This window comes from Danio rerio, chromosome 11 (assembly GCF_052040795.2).
Source record: "Danio rerio strain M-AB ecotype USA chromosome 11, GRCz13ab, whole genome shotgun sequence".
Classification (NCBI taxonomy): Eukaryota; Metazoa; Chordata; class Actinopteri; order Cypriniformes; family Danionidae; genus Danio; species Danio rerio.
Window position 1 is genome coordinate 24,400,001 of NC_141031.1, and position 25,261 is coordinate 24,425,261.

Here is a 25,261-nt window from a genome sequence, read left to right on the forward strand (position 1 = left end):
TTGTCCAGGACGAGCTTCCAAAACATTAAAATAATTTTTTAAATGACACAACATATAACATACTTAAAAATAATGAAAGTATAAAATTGAAATAAGTAAATTTTAGTTTATTTTTAATTATAAAAAGTCTTCCTCAGTGGATGTTTGTATATATGACTCTTCGGTGGATATATGTGTATAGATTATATGTAGCATATTTCATTTTTACATTTCATATACATTATATCGAAGACAAACTGAATGGCGGACAGAGAAAATTCAATAGAGTTGTAGTTTAATTAAATTTGATATGCTTCTTTGAATCTTTCAGGGCTTATTGTAAAAGACTGATGCTTTACATCAGTCTCTCTCCTTCTCAGTCCATTTTTCCTGTTATTGCTGGAGCACTGTTACGGCGCCTTATTTTTCGTTGAAAGGCAAGTGGTGTGCGATTAATGAAAAATGAGCGGAGAGAAAGAGAGAGCAAGTTCCAGGAGAAGAGAGAGAGACGAGAGTTGTTAGAGTTTAAACAATCCTTTTTTGTGACCTGGTTCCTTATTACTCTTCTGGCACCTGCAGTATTTTTCAGTGTTTTGGAAATGTAAACAGACTCAAAACGCCTCCAGATGTTGCCAGCTGTGCTCACCACCACCACCGCCACAATATACTGGAAATGTAGCTTGGTGTGTGTGTGTGAGAAGTAGTGAAGGACAAAGGCATTGTGGCTTTCCAATATCGGGCTTATCGTTTATTTCATGCTTCTCTATTCTCACTGTGCATGTTTTGTTTGTAACTCTTCGCCACTGAGATCAAAACATGCGTCATCTCTGCATTTTTCAGCTCTGTGAATAGACACATTGTACCTTTTCCAATTCAACCCAACCTGCTTTGGCTTAATACGGTACAGTTGGCGAATTAAAAAGCGCCTTCACAAAATAAAATGTGTTAAATACAATTAAATGTCATTGCTGAGGAGATCGAAATATGACGGAAGGCTTCCATAAAAGACATTGACCTTGCAAACCTCCCATTACAATGGAGACACCTAACTTCAAAGAGGTGCGGGGTGTTAAGGAAATGTTAATTGGTTGACACTGAAGGGGAATGGTGCTGTAAATCGCCCAACAATTTGATCCAATCACTGGCGGAGAGCGGACCCCCGTGACACCAGTCCCAGCAGTACCTGCGAGCACTGCAAATACCATTTTAATTTTATTTAGCCTAATTATGACAGCGAACAGGTTCAGTCTCAATTTCCACGCAAACAGACCCACATAATCACTTAACTAGGTTTTAATTGTCTGCTCTCGCTGCTTATTTGTATGTAACAGTTTTATTATAAATACGAGTGTAATTCATCTGACAAGCTTGAAAGGATTATTTTAATTAGTGAAGCAGCTTTGCCCAAAACTGTGTCAGTATTTGGAAATAGTCAGTTTTGTGTATGGAATAAAGCATTTATGAGCACCTTGCGCTGTCCTTTGGAGCTAAAAAAAAACAACAACTCTAAGATTTGACTCAGATTTAGTCTTGGTTTCTAAATGGGAATATGTAGAACCATATGCATTCTAGGCAGACTGTTCTCAGCAGCCGGAATGTGTTTGATCACCACCAAAAGAACAAAGCAAGGAGTTTATCACCTCCCGCTGGTTTGGAAAGACGTGTTCCTATTATAGCAAATAAATAAGGATTTGTCTCTGCTGGAGCATTGATGAGGATTTTAATTCCCAAGAGCCTTTGAACATGTCCCTGCACTAAGAAATGTTTAGTCATGCCGGTCCATTTAGCCTTTTAATCTCAGCTGAAGTTCTGGGGGTTGAGTGATGTTTCCAGCTCAACAGGTTTTTGAGATCTACTTTTAGAGGTCTCGGAGAAAAGAATTCCCCTTCATTTTTTCCCCCCGCTTTTTTTTTCGGGATTTGTACACGCACACACACAATAAAAAGGCTTCACAGCTTGAAGGGTGACAGCTTCTGAGTCTGTGCCATTTTTTTTAACCATCAAGGCCTTCAGACGTTCCATATGGATTCTAGATGTTTGCGTTTTGTGTGCAGCATCTGGCATGCTTTTTTTTTTTTTTTGTAGGATTTGTTTTTTGGCCACATAAAATGTGTGGAAACCACATTAATGGATAAGTTTAGGTTAAATTAAAATCCTAAAGCTGACTAATGTCATGCAAGGTTCTGTCCCATTTTCTCAACTCCCAAACAAAAGCATGTCATGCTATTGATTATTATATCTAAAGCTTACCTTAAACATTAGCACCAAGCTCAAACAGTTAGCACACAAACCAAAGATCGCGTAAAGGACGGGTTTAAAATAAAAAAAAAATAAAATAAAAATCCATAAATAATTTCGTCCTATTTAACCAAACCAGATGATGTTGCTATATATCATACAATGTTATGTAGTAAGCTTAAAGCTAATTTTGAACCTAAATGTATCTAAAGTTTTACCTAAATTTTATCCTGAATGAAAATAGAACATTATTTCACTCATATTTTAATTTTATTTTCACAAAAGTTATTTTAATCGCGCTTAATATTGTAGTGTTCTGTAAAAGTTAGCTAGCAAGCTAATCTAGAGTCTTGAATCTAGAATCAGATGATGTTGCTTGTTTTGTAGTTACTGTATGCTTAAGGCTAATCTTGAGCCTAAAGGTATCTAACGTTTTACCTTAATTTGATCCTGAATAAAAATGGAACATTATTTCACCCATATTTTGATTTTATTTTCACAAAAGTTATTTTAATCATGCTTAATATTGTACAGCGTTTTGTAAAAGTTAGCCAGCAAGTTAATCCAAAGTACTGCAAAAATGCTTTTCTTACTTCTTTCAAGTCCAAATATCTAAAAATTCTGATATCAAAAAGAATTTTCTAGGGAAGCAAAACATATTGTCTTGTTTTCAGAAATAACATGCCAATATTGAGTTTTTTTTCTTTTGACATAAGATTATTTTGCTTACCCCATTGGCTGATTATTTTACTTGTTTTAAGGAAAAACTCAACTAATTTTGACATATTATTTCTTAAAACAAGACAATATGTTTTGCTTGTCTAGAAAAAAAGAATTTTTCGATATTTGGACAAGAAATCTTAAGTAAGAAAATAATTTTTTGCAGTGTAGCCTACCACATTCCACACTGTTAGTGGAAATTAATGCACGGCATCTACATCCAGTCTACTTTTTCTGATCACCCAGAACTCATCCATTGATTTTTTTGTGAAATAGGGGAAAAAAGAAGAAATATTCCTAAATGTGTACACAAGAAAAAACAAAACTGTGATTATTTTGCAGATATATCTAATACCTCTGGCAGTGATCTTACTTTTTACGTGCACATAGGCTTTTATTATGAGCAATTGTCCAATTTTTTTTCGATATGCCAGACACAATTCACATCGAAGCAACCGATTCAAGAATGACCCAATAACACTGCCACGACACTGTGTGTAAAACCAGACATCTACAAAAACTTCCAAACGTACGTCATCCCACTTCATCATCACACAGCCCTGATGCAACGAGTCGTCCTTTCGTCTTGGAGGCGAACAGTCAAATTCAAGAGACGCAAGGAAATGACAAAAAGGAGAAGCTTTTAAACATGTAGTCTTGAACTCAGGGAGAGGAAAAAGAATGCATGCTGGAATCTGGGTGATTGAAGAGCAAGAGAGAGAGAGAGAGAGAGAGAGAGAAAGAGAGAAAGAGAGGTGCCTGGGACAAAAGCGGTATTGTATCATTTAAATGACTTCTGAACTGAAAGCTTTAAAACTTCTCCAGAGGGCTAGGTCCATAAAACAGAGAAACAGGGGTTGGCAGGCCCGCACCTAGACGCTTCCAGGAAAAGGAGATGTAAAAATCAATTTGCCGTGAAAAAGGTAAACAATCGGAAATGACAAATATGCAGGTTTTTTCCATTCCTTTATTTTCGAAGGTATTAAAAAAGAGAAGTCAGAGTCAAAAGTCTCTGCTGAAAGATAGCAGATGGTGTTTGCCCCCTTAAGCCCCCACCCTTTTCCGTCCCATCCCGTCCCGGTCTGTCTTGATAATTCCAAGCTGTTTTTTTTTTTGTCTTTGTGTGTGTGTTGTTTTTTAACCTTCGAATCGTTTACAGCTATACACAGACAGATCTTGAAAGCTGATGATTTCTACCTGCAGCAAGCGCAGTGTTGTTTATTCTACAGTTGAGATGTGATACATGCTGAATAACTGCTGGAATGTCAGCAACAGGTGGGTGCCATTGTGGAGGAAACATGCACAGTATCTCAAAGCGCCGCAGACAATATTCAAATAAGACAATCACGACTGTAGATCCACTGGAATGTGAACAATGAAGAGAAATCAATGTCTTTTAAAAGCTTCAACTTTTTTTTTTCTCGTTCAGATCCCTCTCCCCCCTCTCGCTCGTATACCTTTTAGCCCGAGTGTCTAGTTTGATGTTGGCTTTGTGCTGCCGCTCACCTCCTCCTGACTAAGGGCGTTAGCTCTGCCTGGCTGCCCCTGGGCTTGGGCTCGAGGGCTCTGAACCGGACTAGCAGCCTTTCTGAGTCAGTCATGCGAGCTCTCCAATTAAAGCCAAAGGAATGAATATGCCTCTTTACACGTCCAGTCTATCTGCCGCTATCATTACAGAAACGCTTCTCTAAAGATGGCCTTTCAAGCGCGCTTGGTGTCAGAAGTAAGGAGATTGGAATGAGCCCTTTTAGTATGCACTTCATTAGAGTGTTATTGCCCGAGGTTTGATTGGAGATGGAGCTTTTTTTTTTTTTTTTATAAAAGAGGGAGGCCTTGAACTTTGAATGTTTTGAGATTATAGATGTAAATGCAGATGTTTGCATATAGTCTGGTTTGATGGCGGCTAAATGGACTTGGCTGATAATATGGGCACTGTGAATTCCTTTGTTGTGAGACGTTGAGTTTTTTTTCTGTGCATGTCATGATTTTTGTCTTAAGAAACATAATCCTCTTTTCATTTTTCTCCTCCGCCTCCCTTGTTGAAAAGAAATAGAACTCTTTAAAAACTCCCTCGGGAAACAATCTGAAAAAAAGAAATGGGAGGGAAAGGAAAAAAAAATAACAAATACATTTTCCAGGTCCTAATTAGCCTGTCCCCCCCCAACCCCCCCCCAGATATACTCTATTTCTCTGCCTGTCTCTCCTTCTCTTTCCCTCAGCATTTACTCTTCCCGCGTAATTGAACTTGTCTACGTATCCTTCTCTGGAGAAGGACAAAGAGGCTAGTCTTACAGTACGAGTACACAACGGGGAGAGAGATATAACGAGATAATGCCATAAAATCCATTTTTCTTTCCCTTAAATCTCACCAGCGTGGCCTGTCAGCACTTGTAAGTGGAGACTTGTAAAACGAAGAAGACGAAACTCGATCTTCTGGGCGATTACGGTACCGTACCGTTTGCGTGCTGTTCATTAGAGTCGCTCTCACTCTCCACTCGCCGCCTAAGCTGTTAATATCTGCTTGACTTTTAAATGCCACAACAAGCTGACTCACAATTACTGTGGCCTGATTCGCTCTCGCCTGTGTTTTATTTTTCTTATGGTGAGGCAGATAAACAGTTAGCATGAACTAGGCATTACGCAAACACATCGCAGCATGCAAGCCATTAATTCATAATGAGATAATCATGTGGAGGGAAACATTCGGTAGCATAATATTTAGACAGACACAACACAAACTTCACAAAGGGAGGCAGCCCAGGCTGTATCTCGCCTTCTCCCATGTGGTTTCTTTACAGTTATTTTTATATGCATAATCTTTGTGAGTTTGCCAAAACTAACACAGATGGGCAAGTTGAGGCTGCTCATTTAGATTAGCTTGTTTATTTGGTTTGTCAACTAGTTGGTCTGGTGGTTTTCAGCTGGTTAAGCAACAGGAAAAATGATAAATCTTTCATTTACATTACCTTTGACTTAATCCCTTTATTCATCAGGGGTTGCCACAGCGTAATGAACCGCCAACTGCAGTATAAATCATTTTTAAAAATAAAAAAATGTCAATAAATGGAATTATGGAATTTCTAGCTTAGTTTTAATGAAATTGCTGCATAATATCTGCATAATTAATCTTGCTAATGAGAAAATGAAATTTGTGGTTGGAAAATATGAAGCACTATGTGCATGTTCAAACAATTTTCTCAAGCCACTTAAGTACAATTGTTTTAGACATAAAGTTCCAAATCTGGAACGTGACAGAAATGATGGTCAAATTTGTCTTATCAAATAAAATTGCATCCAGAGCCCCTTTTCCACATAGCTTGCCAAATTTGAGGGTTTCCTACTTTCGAATCTTTTTCCTCTCTCTCTTGAATTGAGGCTAAAAGGGATCTCCCTTTCTCTCTCGCTCTCTTTCCTGCCTTCTGCCTGAAGGGCTGTATTAAAATTGGCACTTTGAATACTCACAGTCCTCTTCGTGCTACATTACAGTGATGGGCACAATGCAGTTTTTTTAATGGTCTGGCAGGACTTTAGCAGGCAAATTAGCATTTTCTTCATGTTTGTCCATTGCCCACTGTCAGTTTATTTTTTAGTTATTGAATTGTGTATATGTTGTACAATTTTAAAATATTGAATTGTGTATATACAGTTAAAGTCAGAATTATTAACCCCCCTGAATTATTAGCCCCCCTGTTTATTTTTTCTCCAATTTCTGTTTAAAGGAGAGATTTTTTTTCAGCACATTTGTAAAAACATAATAGTTTTAATAACTCATTTCAAATAACAGATTTATTTTATCTTTGCCATGATGACAGTAAATAATATTTTGCAAGATACTTTAAAGACACTTCTATACAGCTTAAAGTGACATTAAAGGCTTAACTAGGTTAATTAGGTTAGGGTTAGGGTAATTAGGCAAGTTATTTTATAACGATGGTTTGTTCTGTAGTCTATCAAAAACAAAATAGCCTACAGGGGCTAATAATTTTTGGTGTATAAAAAATTTAAAACTGCTTTTTTTCTAGCCAAAATTAAACAAATAAGACTTTCTTCAGAAGAAAAAATATTATCAGACATACTGTGAAAATTTTCTTGCTCTATTAAACCTCATTTGGGAAATATTTAAAAAGGAAACAATTCAAAGGGGTTTAATAATTCTGATTTCAATTGTATGTAAGTTGTACAGTAACCTTGGGTTACTTGAAAGACGCTTCAAATAAAAAAGTTTTATTATCATTATTATTATTATTATTAATAGATTTTTTTTAAGTTGGCATTTGGTCGTTACTTTGAATTTAATGACTCAAAGTTTTTTGTTATATTCATTTTTCAGTTGAAAATTACTTTGTTTAAACAATTTTACAAGGTTGATTATGACTTGTTTTTTTTTTTACTTAAAACCTTGTCATTTCGCATGTTAGCAGATATTTTTTTTAAATACTTAAGAGTGTACTGGGTGGTGTCATTTTTTTTTATCTTAGCTAGAAATTAATTTTAATAAATTAATGAAATAATTATTAGTCAAACAGTACACTAAAAAAAAAGATCCAAAGATGATTCCTTAACTAAAAAAACTTAAAAAATTGTAAATTCAAGTTGTTGTACACAATTTATTTGTTGAACAACTAAATTTCATTGGCTTGTTTAAGTTTAATCCATATAAATGCTTGCAGTAATCCATATAAATATGTTAAACAATTTTGCAGAAATCTTTTTTTTTCAGTTTATAAGAGTTACCCATCTATCAATTTTTTACCTTACAAAAACATGTGCACCTTTTTTCCCCCCAAAATACAACAGTGCTTTTTGTTCCTAATGCAGCTTAGTGAACTTTAAACTAGGCTAGGAACAACTTTAAACAACCTAGACAGAACTTTAAAACATGCATTCAAATACTTTAACCTTGAAATCTCCCCTCGCAAATGTGGCAGTACTCTTTTTTCATCTTTTAAATGTTTGAGTGTTTGATAGTTTGAGGTCTATAGCAGAAACCACTCGGGAATTAATGTCATTCATATGCCCTGCGGAAATTACTTTTGAAATGCATATAATCTAAAACATGCAAATGAGGCTGACTTTATGCACCCTGTTTAATATGAATTATCATTTTCTGAATACCTATTATTACTGCGTACATTTCTCCAATTATATTGTTCTTTTTTTGTCACTTCTGCGCTCTCGCACACACGCACACAAACGCTCACCCCCAAAAGTGTGACACACCAGGGAAAGAGAGAGAGTGTGCAGCGTGTATATTTCTTCTGGAACGTTCTTCCAGTATTTTAATGACGTGTAATAAGGCTGATAATGACACAAAGGCAGCTACTCTTGTTCCGTAGAGAGGAACGGAAAAACGAACAAGGTGAAAAGGCGACGTGTCACGTACTGATTTTGAAATCATCCTCGCTCAAATTGAATTGGGATGCAACGAGCTGCTGTTTTCGTAGCGGGGGAAAAAACACTTCACGCTGGAGATGAAGACAAGTTAGCGAGAGCAAGCATAATTCATGAATATTGAATAAATGCAGTGAAAAATTAATGCAGTATTAAAGCGAACTTTGCATGTTTAGTTTCTTCCCTGATTCTACACGAGTTCTGACACCTCATAACAATGACTACAGTTAAGCAATTAATGTTCTTGTCTATGAAACGGGTGTACTGTATGTGCTCTCTCTCGCTTCTTTTTTTTTTTTTTTTGGTTTAGGGGTGCTGAGACATTAATTGAAGGCATCCATTTTCAAACGAATTACCTCTCTAATTTATTAATATTACATTATGAATTATTCTATTGATAGTGTTATGATTCAAATTAGTAGTGCTCTTCCACTGTTCATTCTAGTGATATCAATTTGCATTCAAGTCACTTTAACAAAGATTTTCCTTTCCGTGCTAAATAATAAAACAGTCGTTTTTTAATGCAATCAGCACTGCTGAAGATGGAATTAATATTTTAGCTTCTACTCTTGGTGGGAAGTGTAACTGTTGGAGAATATAATATGGAAATTACTGGCAATTGATCGCTCTTGGTTACTAGTTATAAACAGTGCTGGCTTTCCCTCAGAAATCAAGGAACTGAGAAAAGTGTGTGCGCGTGTGTCTTTAGTCATGGAGCCATTTTGAAGATGGTGTGGAGTTATTGCTTATGAGCTGCCTTGGACCAAGTTCAGAAGTACTAAAATTCAATTAATTTGAAAAATGGACATGCTATCATTTTTCCACATGCCTCCTTCTAAAGTGTTGTTTTTTATTATGGAGTTATAAAATTTTATTTGATTATACCCACTCTGATCCAATCAATTAATTAACTCTGAAATCCAGAGTGGCAGTCATGAAAGCAGATGTATAAAATTATATCATGTCCACTTTGAACTTATTAAGACATCACTTTGCCCCACCACCTCGTTTAAAGTCTTGAATTAGTCACTTTTCCTCCTCTTCAGGGCCAGTTTAAACGCTCCTTTCATCATTTTTCTTCAGAAAAAAGTCTGTTTAATTCTAACCTTTAATTGGCTTTTAATATTGTGAATAAGAGTGAAATGACCAACAGATTTGTTTTTGCTAAACCTAATTAATTAACACATATAATTAATTGCATATTAATTTATTAATTTTATATTTGTTTTATTTAATCGAATTATTGCCGAATCGAATTATTTGTTTATTTAAAGTAAATATATTCTTTTGTGCTGGGCAAAGATTAATCACATCCTAAATAAAAGTTTTCATAATATGCATGTTTATAATATAGAATATGTGATACAAAAACATACATAGAAACAAAAGTATACAAAACAATTTTGTTACCCAGCTATTTAAATGTATGTGTAATTTGTATCATATACAAAGTTATTTTATACCTAAATATAAATAAAAATTTTCACAAATATATGCATGCATGTGTGTATTTGTATATTGCATGTGTGTATTTTTATATCCATATTAAATATACACAATACACACACTAAATAAATTTTTATTTTCGATGTGATTTATTAAAAAAAATGCCCTGTGCTCGTTTAAAAAAAATTGTATTGCTATTTATTTATATTTCAATTACATTTTAATATTGTAGGCATAATGAAATAACCAATAGATCATAGTCTGTTTTTGCTATTTGATAATTGAGTTTAGATGCAAAAACCTTTAAATGTTGTCCGAAACTTTCTCCTAAAATGAGCATTTTTCCAGCCTCCTATGTTTGTTTAATTACTTTACTTTAAAGACAAGGAAAATAACTATCTTCATCCCTATGAAAGTAAAATTACTGAGCCTACAAGCAGGAGTCTTGAGAAAAATTCAAATTTTAGAAGAAAATATCAAATTGCATTTAAAGTTTTTTGCATCTAAACTCTTACTTTTTTTTATTCATTATCTATCATTTTACTGCCATTTGTTTATTTTCTCATGTAAAATTAATCCTTTTAATAGTATCCTTTTAATAATACTTTTTTAACATAATAGTTTATGTTTTAAAGATTTTTTTTGTCTGTTTACACTATTGATTTCTCTTGTGCATTCAAATCCTCTATAAGATACTTCACTTTAAATGTATGCGCGCTGTAATGTAAGTTTGACACTGTTTCCACTGCCTCAATTCCTTTTAGTTGAGAGATCACTTTCCGTTACCCAAATCCCTTCTCTCTGCCTTGGTTCTGATTGGTTGCCGTTTTTAGTTTTATGTTTATTGGAATTTGTTTCTCTCCTATTGTCTGTTCCATTCTGTCAGCAGCAAGGCATCCTTGCTTTGTTGAGTCAGCTTGGACAATGGAAGGAATATGAACTGGTTTCAAAATTTGGAACTGACTCCAAATTTTCCTGTTCCCACTGTCATCTTTTTGAATCCACATTAGCTAGATTCATTTTTTTCTCTAACTTGCAGTTTATTGAATTTTTTTTACTGAATATGAATTTCAAGTTTATAAAGCAATAAAGTTCCATCATGTTAAATACAGTTGGGCATTAGTGCCTCAGGCGGTCTTGAGTCTAGCCTTGACTCATCATTAGCCTCTTAAACCGTTACAGGACACAAGGAATGGTTTTATTCATCTTGATGATCACAGGATAATTACCCACAGCTATTGACAAGACCCACAAACCCAATGAAGACATGCAATACATGATACTTACTGACAGAAAACTGTCTGAAATTTGTCTGTCTATCTATCTGTCTTTGTATCAGTCAACTGGTCTATCTGTAATTGTATCGTTTTGTCAAAGTTTAATAGATCTATCTATCTATCTATCTATCTATCTATCTATCTATCTATCTATCTATCTATCTATCTATCTATCTATCTATCTATCTATCTATCTATCTATCTATCTATCTATCTATCTATCTATCTATCTATCTATCTATCTATCTATCTATCTATCTATCTATCTATCTGAAATCTCTTTTATACTTTTTATGACAATATAGCGATAAAACGATTTGAAACTGTTGTGATCAAATCTGGTTAGATCTATATATTCTTTCTTTCTTTCTTTCTTTCTTTCTTTCTTTCTTTCTTTTTCTGCCGTTTCATCCATCAGTCCGCACGTGTCCATCTTTGTCTCTCTGTATATCTATCTGTCTGTAGGTTGATGTGTAAGTGGATGGATCTGTGTGCATTCGATGGCTGACAAATGGGCCGTTTGTGAAAGCCCAGCAGCACCTATTCCAAATATTTGCCATGATCTGTGCGCATCAGATGGAGCCGAGGCCTCGTATAGAAATCTCTAGTCTCTTAAACATCAAGGCCAGTCTGGAAAATCACTTACTTTGGGCCAAAACGAAAAAAAGAAAAAAGACAGAGGGTGGTGGTGGTGGTGTCAGGGGGAGTGAATGTTTGCCCCGGTCACACACACACACACAGAAGCGATCTCATCGGTCGGGAATGCTGGCGCTGTTTACCTATTGCAACGAAACCCACCTGATTGAAGCTAATCTTTATGGGCTCTGCAAACAGGACTTTGCCTCCTCCTGCATCAGGTGCGCGTCACAGCAGGAACACATCAGATCGCCATATGGTACATTAGATATTATACGGACACATATCTTTCCTCCCCCATGCACATTTTTCTCTCTGATTGTCTCCTGTTTTATTTGGCCTCCTTTTCATTCCCCTGAGAGGATCTTTCTTACTTTTTTACTTTCGTATTGGCATGTCCTTGATAATTGAATTGTCCTTTAAGTGCCTCCGATTTTCTTTTTTTGACAGTCGATGGGTAAGCAATTCCTTAATTGTCATCTGCCATAGTTTAAATCGAAATGGAAAAAGCTGAGTTTGAAAATTAGGACACCAGCTCTAAAAAATTATCACAAGATCAAAGTTGTGTCATTAGCCTCATGAAGGCAGATCATTCCATTTTCTTTTTCCATGCTTCCGTTTTTCTCGTGCTCCTTGTCTCAGCCTGTGCCGTTGGGAAATGAATTGGTTATTTTTGGACTTTGGTGGTCCTGAGCTTTAGGAATAAGAGCAAGGTTGTGACTGTAAAAGTAGTGTAGTTCCCAATAAACCAGCAGTCGTTGTTTATCTTCAGTGCTCTTTAAATCAGCATGGTGGGAATGCATGTTTCTCTTAAATGACAATGATCTTTCAGGGCAAGATAAGCTGAAATTCACCTGAATCTGCTGGAACTGTTCCATGTGATCACAAGAGGAGGCTGTTGAGTTCGACTGGATCTGTTGTGTAAAAGCACCATCTTTCCTTGACATCCAAGCGTGTAATCTTTACAAAGCAGTTTTTCATTTATGAGTCTACAAGGGTTTTGTGTATTTGATTACCTGGTGTTTAGAAGACATGTTTTATTCATTGTAATGTGCAGTGCACTGATTTCAGGGACCTGATTGCAGCAATTGAAACAGTTGGGGTGAGTTTATTTTGTCCAAGGGAAAATAGGAGTGTTTTTTTTCCAAGGATTGATTTTTTTTTAACTAAGTTAGAACTTTGTCATTAGGGTAAAGCAGTCATTTTTATTAAAATCACTCACATTCATGTGCATGTTTCGGTGTAATAAGCTGAATAGACATTCGTACTATTTAAATGAGAGATACTGTAGCACTGCTTCCATTAAAGTTGACATGAAATCCATTCATCCATTCATTTTCCTTCGGCTTAGTCCCTTTATTTATCAGGGGTCTCCACAGTGGAATGGATCGCTAACTTATCCAGCATATGTTTTACACAGCGTGTGACCTTACAGCTGCAACCCAGTACTGGGAAACATCCATACACACTCATTCACGCACATACAATATGGACATTCTAGTTTATTTAATTCATCTATAGCGCATGTCTTTGGACTGCGGGGGAAACCAGAGCACCTAGAGAAAATTCACGCCAACAGAGGGAGAACATGCTAACTCCACACAGACATGACTCGAACCAGCGACCTTCTGGCTGTGAGGCGACAGTGCTAACCGTTGAGCCACCACGTCTTCCTCGACATCACATCCAAATTTTGTAAAAAAAAAAAAAATGAAACCTGGTTTTTGTTGACCTTCTCTTATTTTGTAATTAGTGCTATTCAGATTTAATTAAGTTTTTCTTTCTGGAACGTTTAAAATTTTAAATGAACAGTAAGCTATTTTCATGCTTCCACTTATTTAGATTTATTTTTATAACACCATGATATACATTTAATAACTTTTCAAGTGTCGTTTAGTTTTTAGTTTTGGTTTGTTTTTATTAAAATGCTACTATTTTGGTTTGTTTATTAATTTTTATATAATATTTTAGTTTTTATAAATTGATATAATTTTAGCTAATTTCCTGTTAATGGTTTTAGTGTTCTTACAAATCTCATCTTACTGTATAATATATTTTATAATGCAACACAAATAAATTTTCCAATGGATGGTCTTTAGCATTTATCGACATACACTGCCCATGTTTTAGGATAATATATAACGTAGATATAACTGTTTAACCATTTTGGTTCCACCACACTTAGTATCCCGTATCAGTCCAAAATATCATATTATGTTAGTAAAAATGGGTTGCAAATGCCATATTAAATTTAAAGAGCCAGGGAGAGTGAGTGAGTGAGTGTGTAAATGGGTGGCAGCGTGAAGGAAGAGATTCTGTCATAATGCCAAGTGGAGCAGTGTGCCACTTCCACGGAGGGAAACCGCTCTGGAGTGGAGTGGAGAATGGCTTGCCTCATAAAAAGAGAAGGCATAAGTGCTTGGCTAAGCAGTCTTCAAACGAGGGTCTCTTCTTTACTGTTGGGATATTCCAGGAGGGTCATCGTGGCCCCAAGGAGGAGCAGTAGTTGATCTTTTTGAAGAGAGACACTGCAGGCTAAAATAGTTTTTCATGCACCTGTCAAACTACGAAGTGTTTTTTTTTTCCAAGAAATCATCCAAAATGTCAATAGAAATATGTAATATAAAGGTCATATTCCTAAAATAAGCCATACATTTTCACTTTATAATTTATTTTATTTCGTTTTTATTATTTTTTAGCAATCAAAAGAGAATTTAATAAAAATTTATAAATTAATAAATGGAATTAAATTGATTTAACTTTAATATTTAATGAAAAGTTTAATCCTTCATCTAGTATTCAGATTTTTGCACTACAAATGAATGCAAATTATTTAATGAAGATATTCTAGTTGCAATTTTAAACTTTATATTAATATTGTAATAAAATTTAGCTGTTACAAATGTATTAAATCAGCTATGGTGATAAATTAATCGATTAATGAATTAATTAACCCTAGTCAAGGTTAAAAACTGACGTGCAGTTCACACTTTTCATCAGGAATGCTTATTTGTTTGTGACGCTTTCCTGCATTGACATGCTTTAGGTGTCCTGCTCATTAAGTCTCACAGTCTCACGCTCTCTCTCAGCTCTGGGCCTTCCTGCTATCTGTCTTCATGGCAGACAGTGACAGTCTTCCCCTGGGCATGGCCTTTTAGTTGATGTAGTCATACCTGCCCTCCCCCTCCCTTGCCCTCACCACCAACCATACGTCTAGGGAAGACAAATCTGGAGGAAGAGCCGCGAGCTGTGTGTTCTAACCGCTGGGACACACACACACCTGCCCTCTGGCCCGTGGGCTCGCAGTTGGAGTTGCTAAAACAAATACACCCTATCCTTCCGTAGGCCGCGTTCCTAAATGTTTGTGTCCCGAGAGCAGTTCTTCCTGATGAGGCAAATAAATAAACACAGCTAATTTGCTTTTGACTTTATTTTATGTAGTACCTTATTAACTTAATAGTTTAGTTTACAAATTTAAGTGGATTGAACATAAAACAATCAAGTTGTCACAAAAAATCCGCAGGAATTGTGTTGTTTCAACTCATTAAAAATAAGTAGTTTGAGCAAACATAATGTTTTGAGTGTAGCTTAATTTTTCTTTTGAAAGTATCTTTGTTGAACATTTATTGACACAGGAGTCTATAAACTAGTGAGTTCAGTGGTTTTAGATTAGCATTTTGCTATGCTAAAGCCGCCTTTCCACTGCACACGACAAATGGCAAGCGACAGATCGGAAGGCATTCATTTCCAGTGGAGAGTAGTCATCTTCGAATGCATAAAATTTGGATCAGATTTGAGCTGCAACTAGGCCGTATGCGACTGGCCAACCGGATGTGACATTTCATGTGTTGTCCAAGTAGGTCTGTTTGTGTGCGATGAGAAATACCAACGCAATCTCACGACAATTCGTAACTTTTTGATTTAGTGGCTAACTCATATGATTTTGTACTAATTCGTACAATTAAGTATGATTTGCTCATCACCCCATGCCTCCTTTCTAAACTTGTACATTTACGAATTTGTACGAATTAGCCACTAAACTGACAAAACGTAAAACACTTATGTTTCCTCATGAGATCAGGCTGGAAATACTCCTCTTACTCAGGCTGGATTTTTTCCTTATTATTAAATCAGAAAAAAGTCTACACTAAACTTTTCTATTCATAAATAAGTAATTCATTTATAATTTATTTTATGTTGTCTCCACATTCCCTCCAAAATTTTTAGCGATCTATAAGTTACTTGTATTCCTTCATTCAACCATGGTGAACGCACAGAGAATAAAGGCTCTTGCTTTTGCACTTCTTTATTTTGCACACTGCGAGAATCAATTTCTCTCCCATGCTGCACGACAAAACCCTGCACGAAAATTCTGTGCGACTGCCACAAGGGGGCGTATTCCGACAGTCGTGTCGATGTGCTAACCACTAGGCTATTGGCGCAGACAAAAAAAAAAAATGTAATCATTAATATATTAATTAAATAAATATTAATAAATTACTAATTCAATATGTGAATATTAAATATTTTGTTATAGATGTATTTTTCATCTTTGATTATTTGATTAACTTCTCAGTATTAACTCTATACATTATGCACCTTTGGAGTTCCTAGCTCCCTGCTATACAGTTGGGGTAACTCTACGGCAGCTAGTCATAATGCATTATGGTCCAAAATGTAGTATATTAGTAGACAGAACAATTAAAAACACCTATGAGGTTTTTTATTCTTCCTTTATAGGCAACTCGCTAGTTGTTTGAGCTGAGCAAGTTGCTGTGTGTGCTCAGGTGGACTTTATTGTTGCTCAATCAGATTTGGTGACAAACAGGGGCGGCGGTTGTTCCTGACGAAGCGTTCGGGACTGTTATTTCAGTAGCCTGAGGGAGAAGATGTGAGATGTGCTGGCACAACTGTGGCTGTCTCCACTAATCATGTTGGCTTCTTCTTTGTTTTATTAATAAGAGCATTCCTGCAAGCTGATGCAAGGCTCTAGAAACAGCCTTTGTGGGACTTATATAAATAGACCTGTATAAGGCTTAACATGATAAAGAGTTATTAATCTGGTAAGCCGCTGAAAAGAGAAAGAGGAAAAAAAAACATACTGAGAAGGTTGTCTGTGTGTGCTAGCGTGTGCGTAACGCGCAGAAAGAGCTGTTCCACAGGTGCAAAGGAAGACAAAAAAACGGACAGCTACACTGAAAATATCTGAAACAGTTCCACATATGCCTCAAAGAGTTTCTATTTAAAGAAGAGGACAGGAAATACGGAGTAAACTAATAAGTCAGTGATAAAAATAAATGGGAAAGGACTGGTGGAATGAAGTGGTATTCTATTTTTATGAATATTGTCAATGTTGTCATCTTGTATTATGGCATTTTTATTTTCTTTTTAAGTCTGGGTAATGCTTTTTGTAGCTTTGTGTGTGTGCCGGAGAGCTGAAGATGCAAATTTAAACCAGTTTGTCGACATTGCCAAGTGAGTTATGGCTTGAATCTTTGCATTATTTTAAACATTGCTGCTTGAGCACAACTTTTCAGTGCAAAGGAAATTTTTTAGACTTAATGTTTGCCATATTTCCCCTTCTTCAAATCCCAAACAAGAGGGCAAAAAAGAAAAACATGTGTAAAATGAAATTTCAGGTATCATAGTCAATTATCTGTTATGGAGCTTTCAGTGTTTTAGAGGCCACTAGTATGTTTTATGTGAATGGTTTGAAATATACTTATTTTCATCTGTAATAATAAAGACTGATTCCATTAGATGGCACAGTAAGGATCATGTGAACAGCGCTGGCCCTCTACCATCTTCACTCTGGTGAGTTGATCCAGCCTGGAAGTGCTGAATTCAGAGGGCATTAGTGGGGCTTGTGTTTTGGAGTCGGACCGGAACGACGAGTCCAATCCGCAGTCTGGGGCTGCAGATGTGCTGATCTGGGATCAGCCGTCTGGATCCGACTGCCTCAATCCTCTTCAAAGCTCTCGGCACAACGACCGAGCCATGAAAGACTGTAAAAGCTGGTACTCAGGTTCAGAGATACACTCACGTCCACTTCAACGAATCTGTTCTCCAGCCACTGAGCCATCATCATTTCATTGTTCACAGACTGACTCTTATTCAGAAGTATATATTTAACAATTTTTCTTTATCTTTTAATAAAGGAAAATAAATAAATATATATATATATAACAAGTCATTAAAATGAAACTTGAATAAAAGGCAAAAATCATTACCTTCAAGTCCGAGGCCATGATGCTCCACTGGACAAAAAGGTGGTTTGCCATCTCCAGATTGGAGGAAAGTCCTTACTTCAGGAGTTCAAGTATCTTGGGGTTTTGTTCACGAGTTAGAGAAGGATGGAATGTGAGATTGACAGGCAGATCTGTGCAGCGGCAGCATTAATGCAGTCGATGTAACTGTCCGTTGTGGTAAAAAAGAGGGAAGCCGAAAGGCAAAGCTCTTGATTTATCGGTCAGTCTACGTTCCTATGCTCTCATCTATAGTAATGAGCTTTGGGTCATGACCAAAAGGACAAGATCTCGGACACAAGTGATCGAAATGAGTTTCCTTTGCAGGGTGGCAGGGTGCACCCTTATAGATGGGGTGAGGAACTCTGTTACCCTGGAGGAGCTCAGAGTAGAGCTGCTGCTCCTTCACATCGTGAGAAGTCAGCTGAGGTGGCTCGGGTATCTGTTTCGGATGCCTCCTGTACGCCTACCTAGGGAGGTGTTCCAGGCATGTCCCATCGGGAGGAGGCCTCGGGTAAGACCCAGGACATGCTGGAGGGACTATGTTTCTCAGCTGGCCTGGGAACACCTCGGGATCCCCGCGAAGGAGCTGGAGAAAGTGTCTGGGGAGAGGTCTGGGGTTCTCTCCTAAGACTGCTGCCCCCACGACGCGGCCCCAGATAAGCGGTTGAAAATTAGATGAGATGAAAATAAAAGGCTAATTTCTAAGAACGAGTGATGTCTCGATCAGGTTTTTTTGCCCTCAAATTAAAGTCATTTGACTTTACCGATACTGAAACCCATCCGATACTTCTGTAATACATAAAAAACAATAAAAAAGGGGAAAGAAACAGATCCAGGATGTTCCTCATTTATTATTTAATTTACCTTTTTAACATACAACATCTCTGTTAACAAACAGAGCACTTCTGTGAGGTAGCTTGAACAATCAATTATTAACATAAATTCATCACTTAAGTGCAACAGTAAAAATAAAAACAATCTAATATAAAAACTAATAGCACCTCATCTTAAAATACCCAACAGGCAATCCCAAGTTTACATATCTCACAGTTTGTCGTCATCAACTTTATAATACCACCAGACAGCAGACATACTCAGGCTTTCCGCTTCAAGTTGCTTCTGTGTTCTACTTTGCCCGCATTTAACCAATAGCATTTCTGCAACAAAGTGATGTCATGCCGCACACGTTGCTGTTTTTGTATGAAGTAAGAAAGAGGTCTAACTCTGCCACTGCTTAACTGTAGATGTATATATATTCTTATTTTTTTACCACATTTATAGTTAAATGGTGACACAGAGTTAGACCTCTTTCTTGACCACATAGAAACAGCAACGTGTGTGGCATGACATCACTTTGTTGGAGAGATGCTATTGGTTAAATGCATAAGTGCATACATATATATATATATATATATATATATATATATATATATATATATATATATATATATATATATATATATATATATATATATATATATTCGAGTCCTGATCGGGAGGTAATATCCGATTCCGATCTAGTCTGAAACCACGTAATCGAGCCCGATTTCCGATCATGTGGTCGAATCTGGACATCCCTACTTAGAACTGTATGTTCTAAACTTTTCTTTTTTTTTTGCCCACATGGCCTCTTTTTTTTTTTTTTTTTTTTTTGTTGCATGAAAAACAAAAACAGTCGTCAAGTTGATTTAGCCATGAACACCTGATGCTTTGACTACGGTTTATGGTGTTGACATCTTCAGTAAACTCTGTTCTCTAAACAATAAAAAGAAGCTGGGAAAAGACAGTCTACCTTTCACCTCTGACCCTGTTGGAGTACTGGAAGCTTTTAGTCCCCGCTGGGCCTGCTATTTTTTGAGAGGGTGTGAAGTGACGGCCCACCTGTATGAGATTTACCCAGGAGACCTCCGCCCCTTGGCCTACCTGGCTCAGACGGCGTCTTTTCAACCCTGCTCTCTCAGAATCCTCTGTTCCTGTGCCAGCCGCCGACTCCGACCATGAGCACAGGAACAGAACTGCAGCTGCCTGAGGGAAGACAGAAAGGAGAGAAAGGAGAATCTTTGCTTTGGGGAGGACAGGGTTTAGTCATGAATGAGATAAACTGTGGTTTGTTTCGCCATCTCTCTGCTTCCTGACCTTGTTTGTTTTTGTGTTACTTCCTTTTTAATATGCACAAGGGGGAAAAATCACCAAAAACTACAAAGCTTTCACTTTTTACTGCTAATATGCACTTTTGGAGCCAAATCAGAATTCATAGTTGTGTTTATCCCTGTGTTGCTATCTTACCTTAGCAACTCTTAGCATCAGCAATATAAACAGCTTTTAACAGGCAGTCACAGAAGTTCCCATGATCCCTTGTTGCAGCCTCAGTACTTGCAGAAACAGGATAGAGAATGAATCACCACCCCCTCCACCCTTTCTTGTAAGTGCCAAAGAAAATCTGCTGATATTAGTACATAAAAAAGAGAAACCTCAGTGCATAGCCAATGCATTGCGTTACCATGTTGCGAAGATGCTGGTCCTGGGATTTTAGTTTTTATCTGTTGCAAGCTGATTTTTTTTTCTCTCTCTCTCTGTTTTTGTCCCTGAAGCAAAGGCAAGTTGGGTCCCATTTCTCTTCCGTCCCAATTAAAAGGCTTTTTTGTGCATTGCCCTCCCCCAAATGCACATTTTATCTTTTGGATCTGAGGAAGAACGCCCACCCTTTCTGTATCCCTCACTCCCCCCCTTAGAAGAAAAAATGCATCTTCCTCTGTTTCCACAGGTCAAAGTTCAGCTAGAGGGGCTTCGGGGGCTAAACAAGATGCGGCAAGCCTCAACATTGGCGGCTTAGATGAGCCTGCCAAAAACAATTACAAGACGCTGCAAACTTCTGTCTCACAGCCATAATCAAAGGTTCCCTGTGCAGATTTATTGGGCTGCTTTATTTACGACCTTCCATTATAGCGGCAATATACACCCATTACGGGATATGACAAGGCTTCATGCTTGCTTACACCCCGGGCTGGTTAATATGGCAGTGATGCACTCGCTCAGCAGCTGCTCATTTCTTAAAGCTTTTCAGTGCATCTTTTGGACAATTTGTGTTACTCACATCACATGATGAAGTCGGTTTAGCCTTGATGAAAATGCAGTGGGTTTTGAGAGATCCTACACTCATAAAAATTACAATTCTGAAAGTGTGATTTCACAGATATGCCCTATAACAGGAATCTTAACTCTAGTCCTACAAGAAACACTGTTACTCTGGAGTTTATCTCCAACTGCTAAAGAAACAGACCCGAACTAGCTAATCAAGGTCTACTAGACTCAATCCCAAATGACACACTTTATGTGCACTTGTGGTCATGTGGACTTGGCTGCTACATGCAAATGTCCATCAAGTCCACTAGACCATAGGGAATCCCATTCATGTGTGTTGAGGCACGTTGGAGCTAAACTCTGCAGGACAAGTGGTCCTCCAAAATAGAGTGTAGACACCACTGCCTTAGGGATTGGGCACTAGAAGGATATAAGCAAGTGGTTTGGTCAGGGTTGGGGTTAAATGCTGCATGGAAAGTGAAATTTAAGGTGAATCCATAGTTGAGAACCACTGCCATAGAGGAATCAAAAATCTGTCAAATCATACTGGAGTCTGTTCTTGGCTCATTCTTGGCCAGCCTAATGAAGCCTTTTGCCAACCATTGGTGCATATCCACAGACAAACAAGTGATGATGCAACACTGCTAGATGTTGTTTCTCAGACTATTACCAGTTTAAAATCAAACATTGCACTTCCCATTGTTTCTGTAGGCAATTCAGGTTGTTTTTGTACTTTGTTGAGAATTATTCTACCTCTTGCTGTCATTTCTGCCTTTCTCAATTTAAGTCTTTGATTGATTGACATTGTGTCACTCTCTCCATTGGTTTACATATTTAGACATACAGAGCAATAGAGTGCAATTATATTACATTGCTCAATGAAACAACTCAAGACAGTGTCAGCATTTCTCTACTCCATGGCTCTGTTTAGGTTTTTAGGGCTAGAGTTGATCCAATAATCTGGCCTCTAACCCCTTTTTTTCTGGATTGGAAATGCATAGAGTAGTTTCACAATAGACCAGAAACCCTTGTTATTAGAAAAAAAGGTATTTGGGGTTTTGTATTGTTCAAGTGATTATTATTATTATTATTTTTTTGGATTGATGTAAACTAACTAAACATGGTTTAGAGTTCTTCACAGGTCCACACGCAATAAAACTACCCGCATCTTTGGTTTGCATCCCTCATAATGCAAGACATGCCTGCATCCTTTTCATTCATGCGATTTGTGCATGACTACCTCAGTTGACAGCTTTGCATGAAGTATATAACTCTTCAACCAGGTGCTTTTAAGCGATTCAGACTGTGAATTTGTTAGAAATAATAGCCCTCAAGTTTACAAAAGCGTCCTGTCGTACAGTAGATCTGGGTGTGGAAGCGCGTAGTCTTCTCTATCTATCTTCAGCTGTTGTTGTGGCGAGCTTTACTGCACAGCACGTACTGCATGTGTAGATAGTACATTTCCCACAATACAATCACAATGCAGTTCTACAGGTTGTTGCTTGTTGTTTTTAAATAAATATCTTACGGCTCTCATAAGCAGACAAACAAGCAGACAAGGTTAAATAAATCAAAATGCAAAAAAAAGGTCGTAAATTGCATGTGCCCAGTTCTTAGGTGTATTGTTTGTGTTAAAGTTGGTTTCATGTATGTTTTTTATGTGATGTGATGTTTTGTTAGATTATACAATTTCATTATTTTAATATTGGAAAACATGAACAGACTAATGAATAAAATATCACTGTTCTGTTTTCATTTGTGTAGTCTTCATGATTAGTTTTAATGTATTAAAAACTTATTTAAACATTCAAAACATTATAAAATCGGTGTCATTTAAGCTGTTGTATGCAGAACTACATGTTTAATGCATTTTAAATAAATAAATCTATCAGGACAAAAAATGACAGCAAAACTGGCATCTTTAATTCAGGAGCACTCGCTGTTTTTCTAATAAGACTGCACACGTCAATAAGTCATCGGTTCACTGAATCGTTCACTCATTTGAAGGCTTATTTCTTTTTTTCCCTTTCACTCTCTTCACCTCTTAAAGACACTAAATGCATTCCTCTTCTCTTGGAAGTTGCTTGTGTTTTTGTGCTGCCTATAATAAGGTGCACAAGAGGTTGGTGTTTCTTTTCAGCAGACGTTTTCTAATTGAAAGGGTCGCTTTTGTCGATGTGGTGGATGCATCAACACTTTCTGTCAAAGACAAACGTCCTTCGATCAGAGCTGATGCACTGTATTGTAACTTTTGGTGAAGGGAAAAGCATGCCACTCTTTTACGGCACAATGCCATTTTGGTTTGACACAAGTATCTCTTCAGACAGACCTTCGTTGCGCCTTCCTCCGCATTTGTGTCCTTGGCTATCATTGGCTGTTCAGAGGCTCAGGTGGTTCTTTAGGTATATCCAAATGGATGTATGGTGCACTGCTTGTTTACTATGTTCTTATCAAGGTTAGCAGCTGTGCCACTGTATTTCTAACTCCGATTAAACACTTTCTGATGGGGTTGATTGTGAATCTGGGCTATTGGTTTGTGTGTGTGTGTGTGTGTGTGTGTGTTTGCTTTTGTGGTCGAATGCATTGGCTGCATAGATCTTGGCATGATGTAGAATTTTTAACAATGCCTGATGGTCACTCAGCACTGATTTTTCATTTATTTATGTCTTTTTTTCCCTTCAAGGTGCCACGTGATGATGGTAGAATCAGCAACTGAGACCATTCGAACAACACCCTCCAATCAAAATGGAGTCAGCAGTCTAAGCAGCCAATCAGACGGCGGAGGAAGAGAGGGTGGGTCCAACGGTGACACCAATGGGGAGATCAGCCCGGTGGATTTACTGCATCTTCAACAGCAACAGGTGTGTGTGTGTGTGTGTGTGTGTTCTCTAGTCCAACTTCAGGAAGTGTCTTAGCTGTTAGTTGTTTCTTGTGCAATTCCTGTCTTGCGCAACCTACAAACAAGTAAAAAATGAAGCAAATTGAATCACACAGATTTCGAAACCTCAGTGTTGATTGCCTGGTTTATTTTCTTGCCACTCTTCACTTATTTAATGGGACAAATATTTTTTTAATTACAAGGATAGTTCACCCCGACATAAAACTTTAAGTACTTAATGCGTTAATTAGCATGAACTAATGAGACCTGATTGTAAAGTGTTAGTTAATAAAAAGGCTTCCATTAACTAGATTACAATGTACCTATTGTTAATATTGCACAACTCATATGGTGCTATAGAGCAGGGGTTCCCAAACTTTTCAGCTCGCGACCCCTAAAATAACAATGCCAGTGACTCGCGATTCCCAAATTCCTCAGAGGTGGTTATAAACATACAAATGTTGCACACACAACAATAAGCCTATATAAACACCAGCATATTGACAACACAAAAAGTGCAGCAGTTTAACAACCATATCATTTTTATAGTCATTTATTAATTTGTTTAATTTAATATTAACCTCGGCTAAAGAGACTGGCGGGCACATGTTTTTTATAGCACATGTCTATTCTTGGTTTAATTTTGTAGACCACCAATCAGAGAACATTCTCAGTGTTCAGTTGTGTGCCTGTATTTATTGTTAATGTATTTGATTGCCATAAAGGTGTCAGAAAGTTTAACCTGGTGCTATAAAATCAATCTGCTGCAGCTGACGCTATTGCTGTGTTGTTAATCTAATGTAAACACTGGAGTCCAATGAAAAAAATAATTTAAAGGGTGATGGCTTTTCATTTGCATGTTGTTGTTTTTTACTATTAAAACTACTATTTTTATATTATGTGGGTTATCATTAAAATATAGTAATTTTAATAGTTTGATAAATTTATTTGACTTTTTGAAATCACCAAGCGACCCCCTGTCATTGTCCCGCGACCCCCACTTTGCAAACCACTGCTATAGAGGAGGGATACGAGTCAGGTTAGGGACATGTTTAGTGGTATAGGTAGGTTTAAGGGTGGGTTAGCTGTAAAGGATCAATCAACAGTGTACATTAGGTATACTGTAATAACATAAATTAATTACAGCTGTAATTACAAAGAGAAAATTAATTAAATATAAGTACAAAGTAAAAACACATGTATATTAGTGCATTGTTTAAAATGATTCACTTAAATGGAAGTTAATTTATTCTTTCATTCATTCGTTCATTTATTCTTTTAACATAAAAATAACTTTTGTGAAGGAAAATTTCACAGCCTAAGAGGGTGTAAAAGTATTGCAGAAGTTATTGCACATGTAATAAACA

General features: G+C 36.9%; 1 protein-coding gene across 12 annotated transcripts in view; it reads left to right on the forward strand.

The window, feature by feature from the left end:
• The window catches only part of foxp4 (forkhead box P4), a 471,422-nt gene that overhangs the window by 322,124 nt on the left and 124,037 nt on the right, over nt 1–25,261 (forward strand). For all 12 annotated transcript variants that reach the window (XM_087272444.1, XM_087272447.1, XM_087272445.1 and 9 more), the window contains 1 exon segment: nt 23,700–23,877. In XM_087272444.1, the coding sequence (XP_087128570.1) occupies nt 23,710–23,877 (168 nt within the window). In that variant the 5' untranslated portion in view covers nt 23,700–23,709.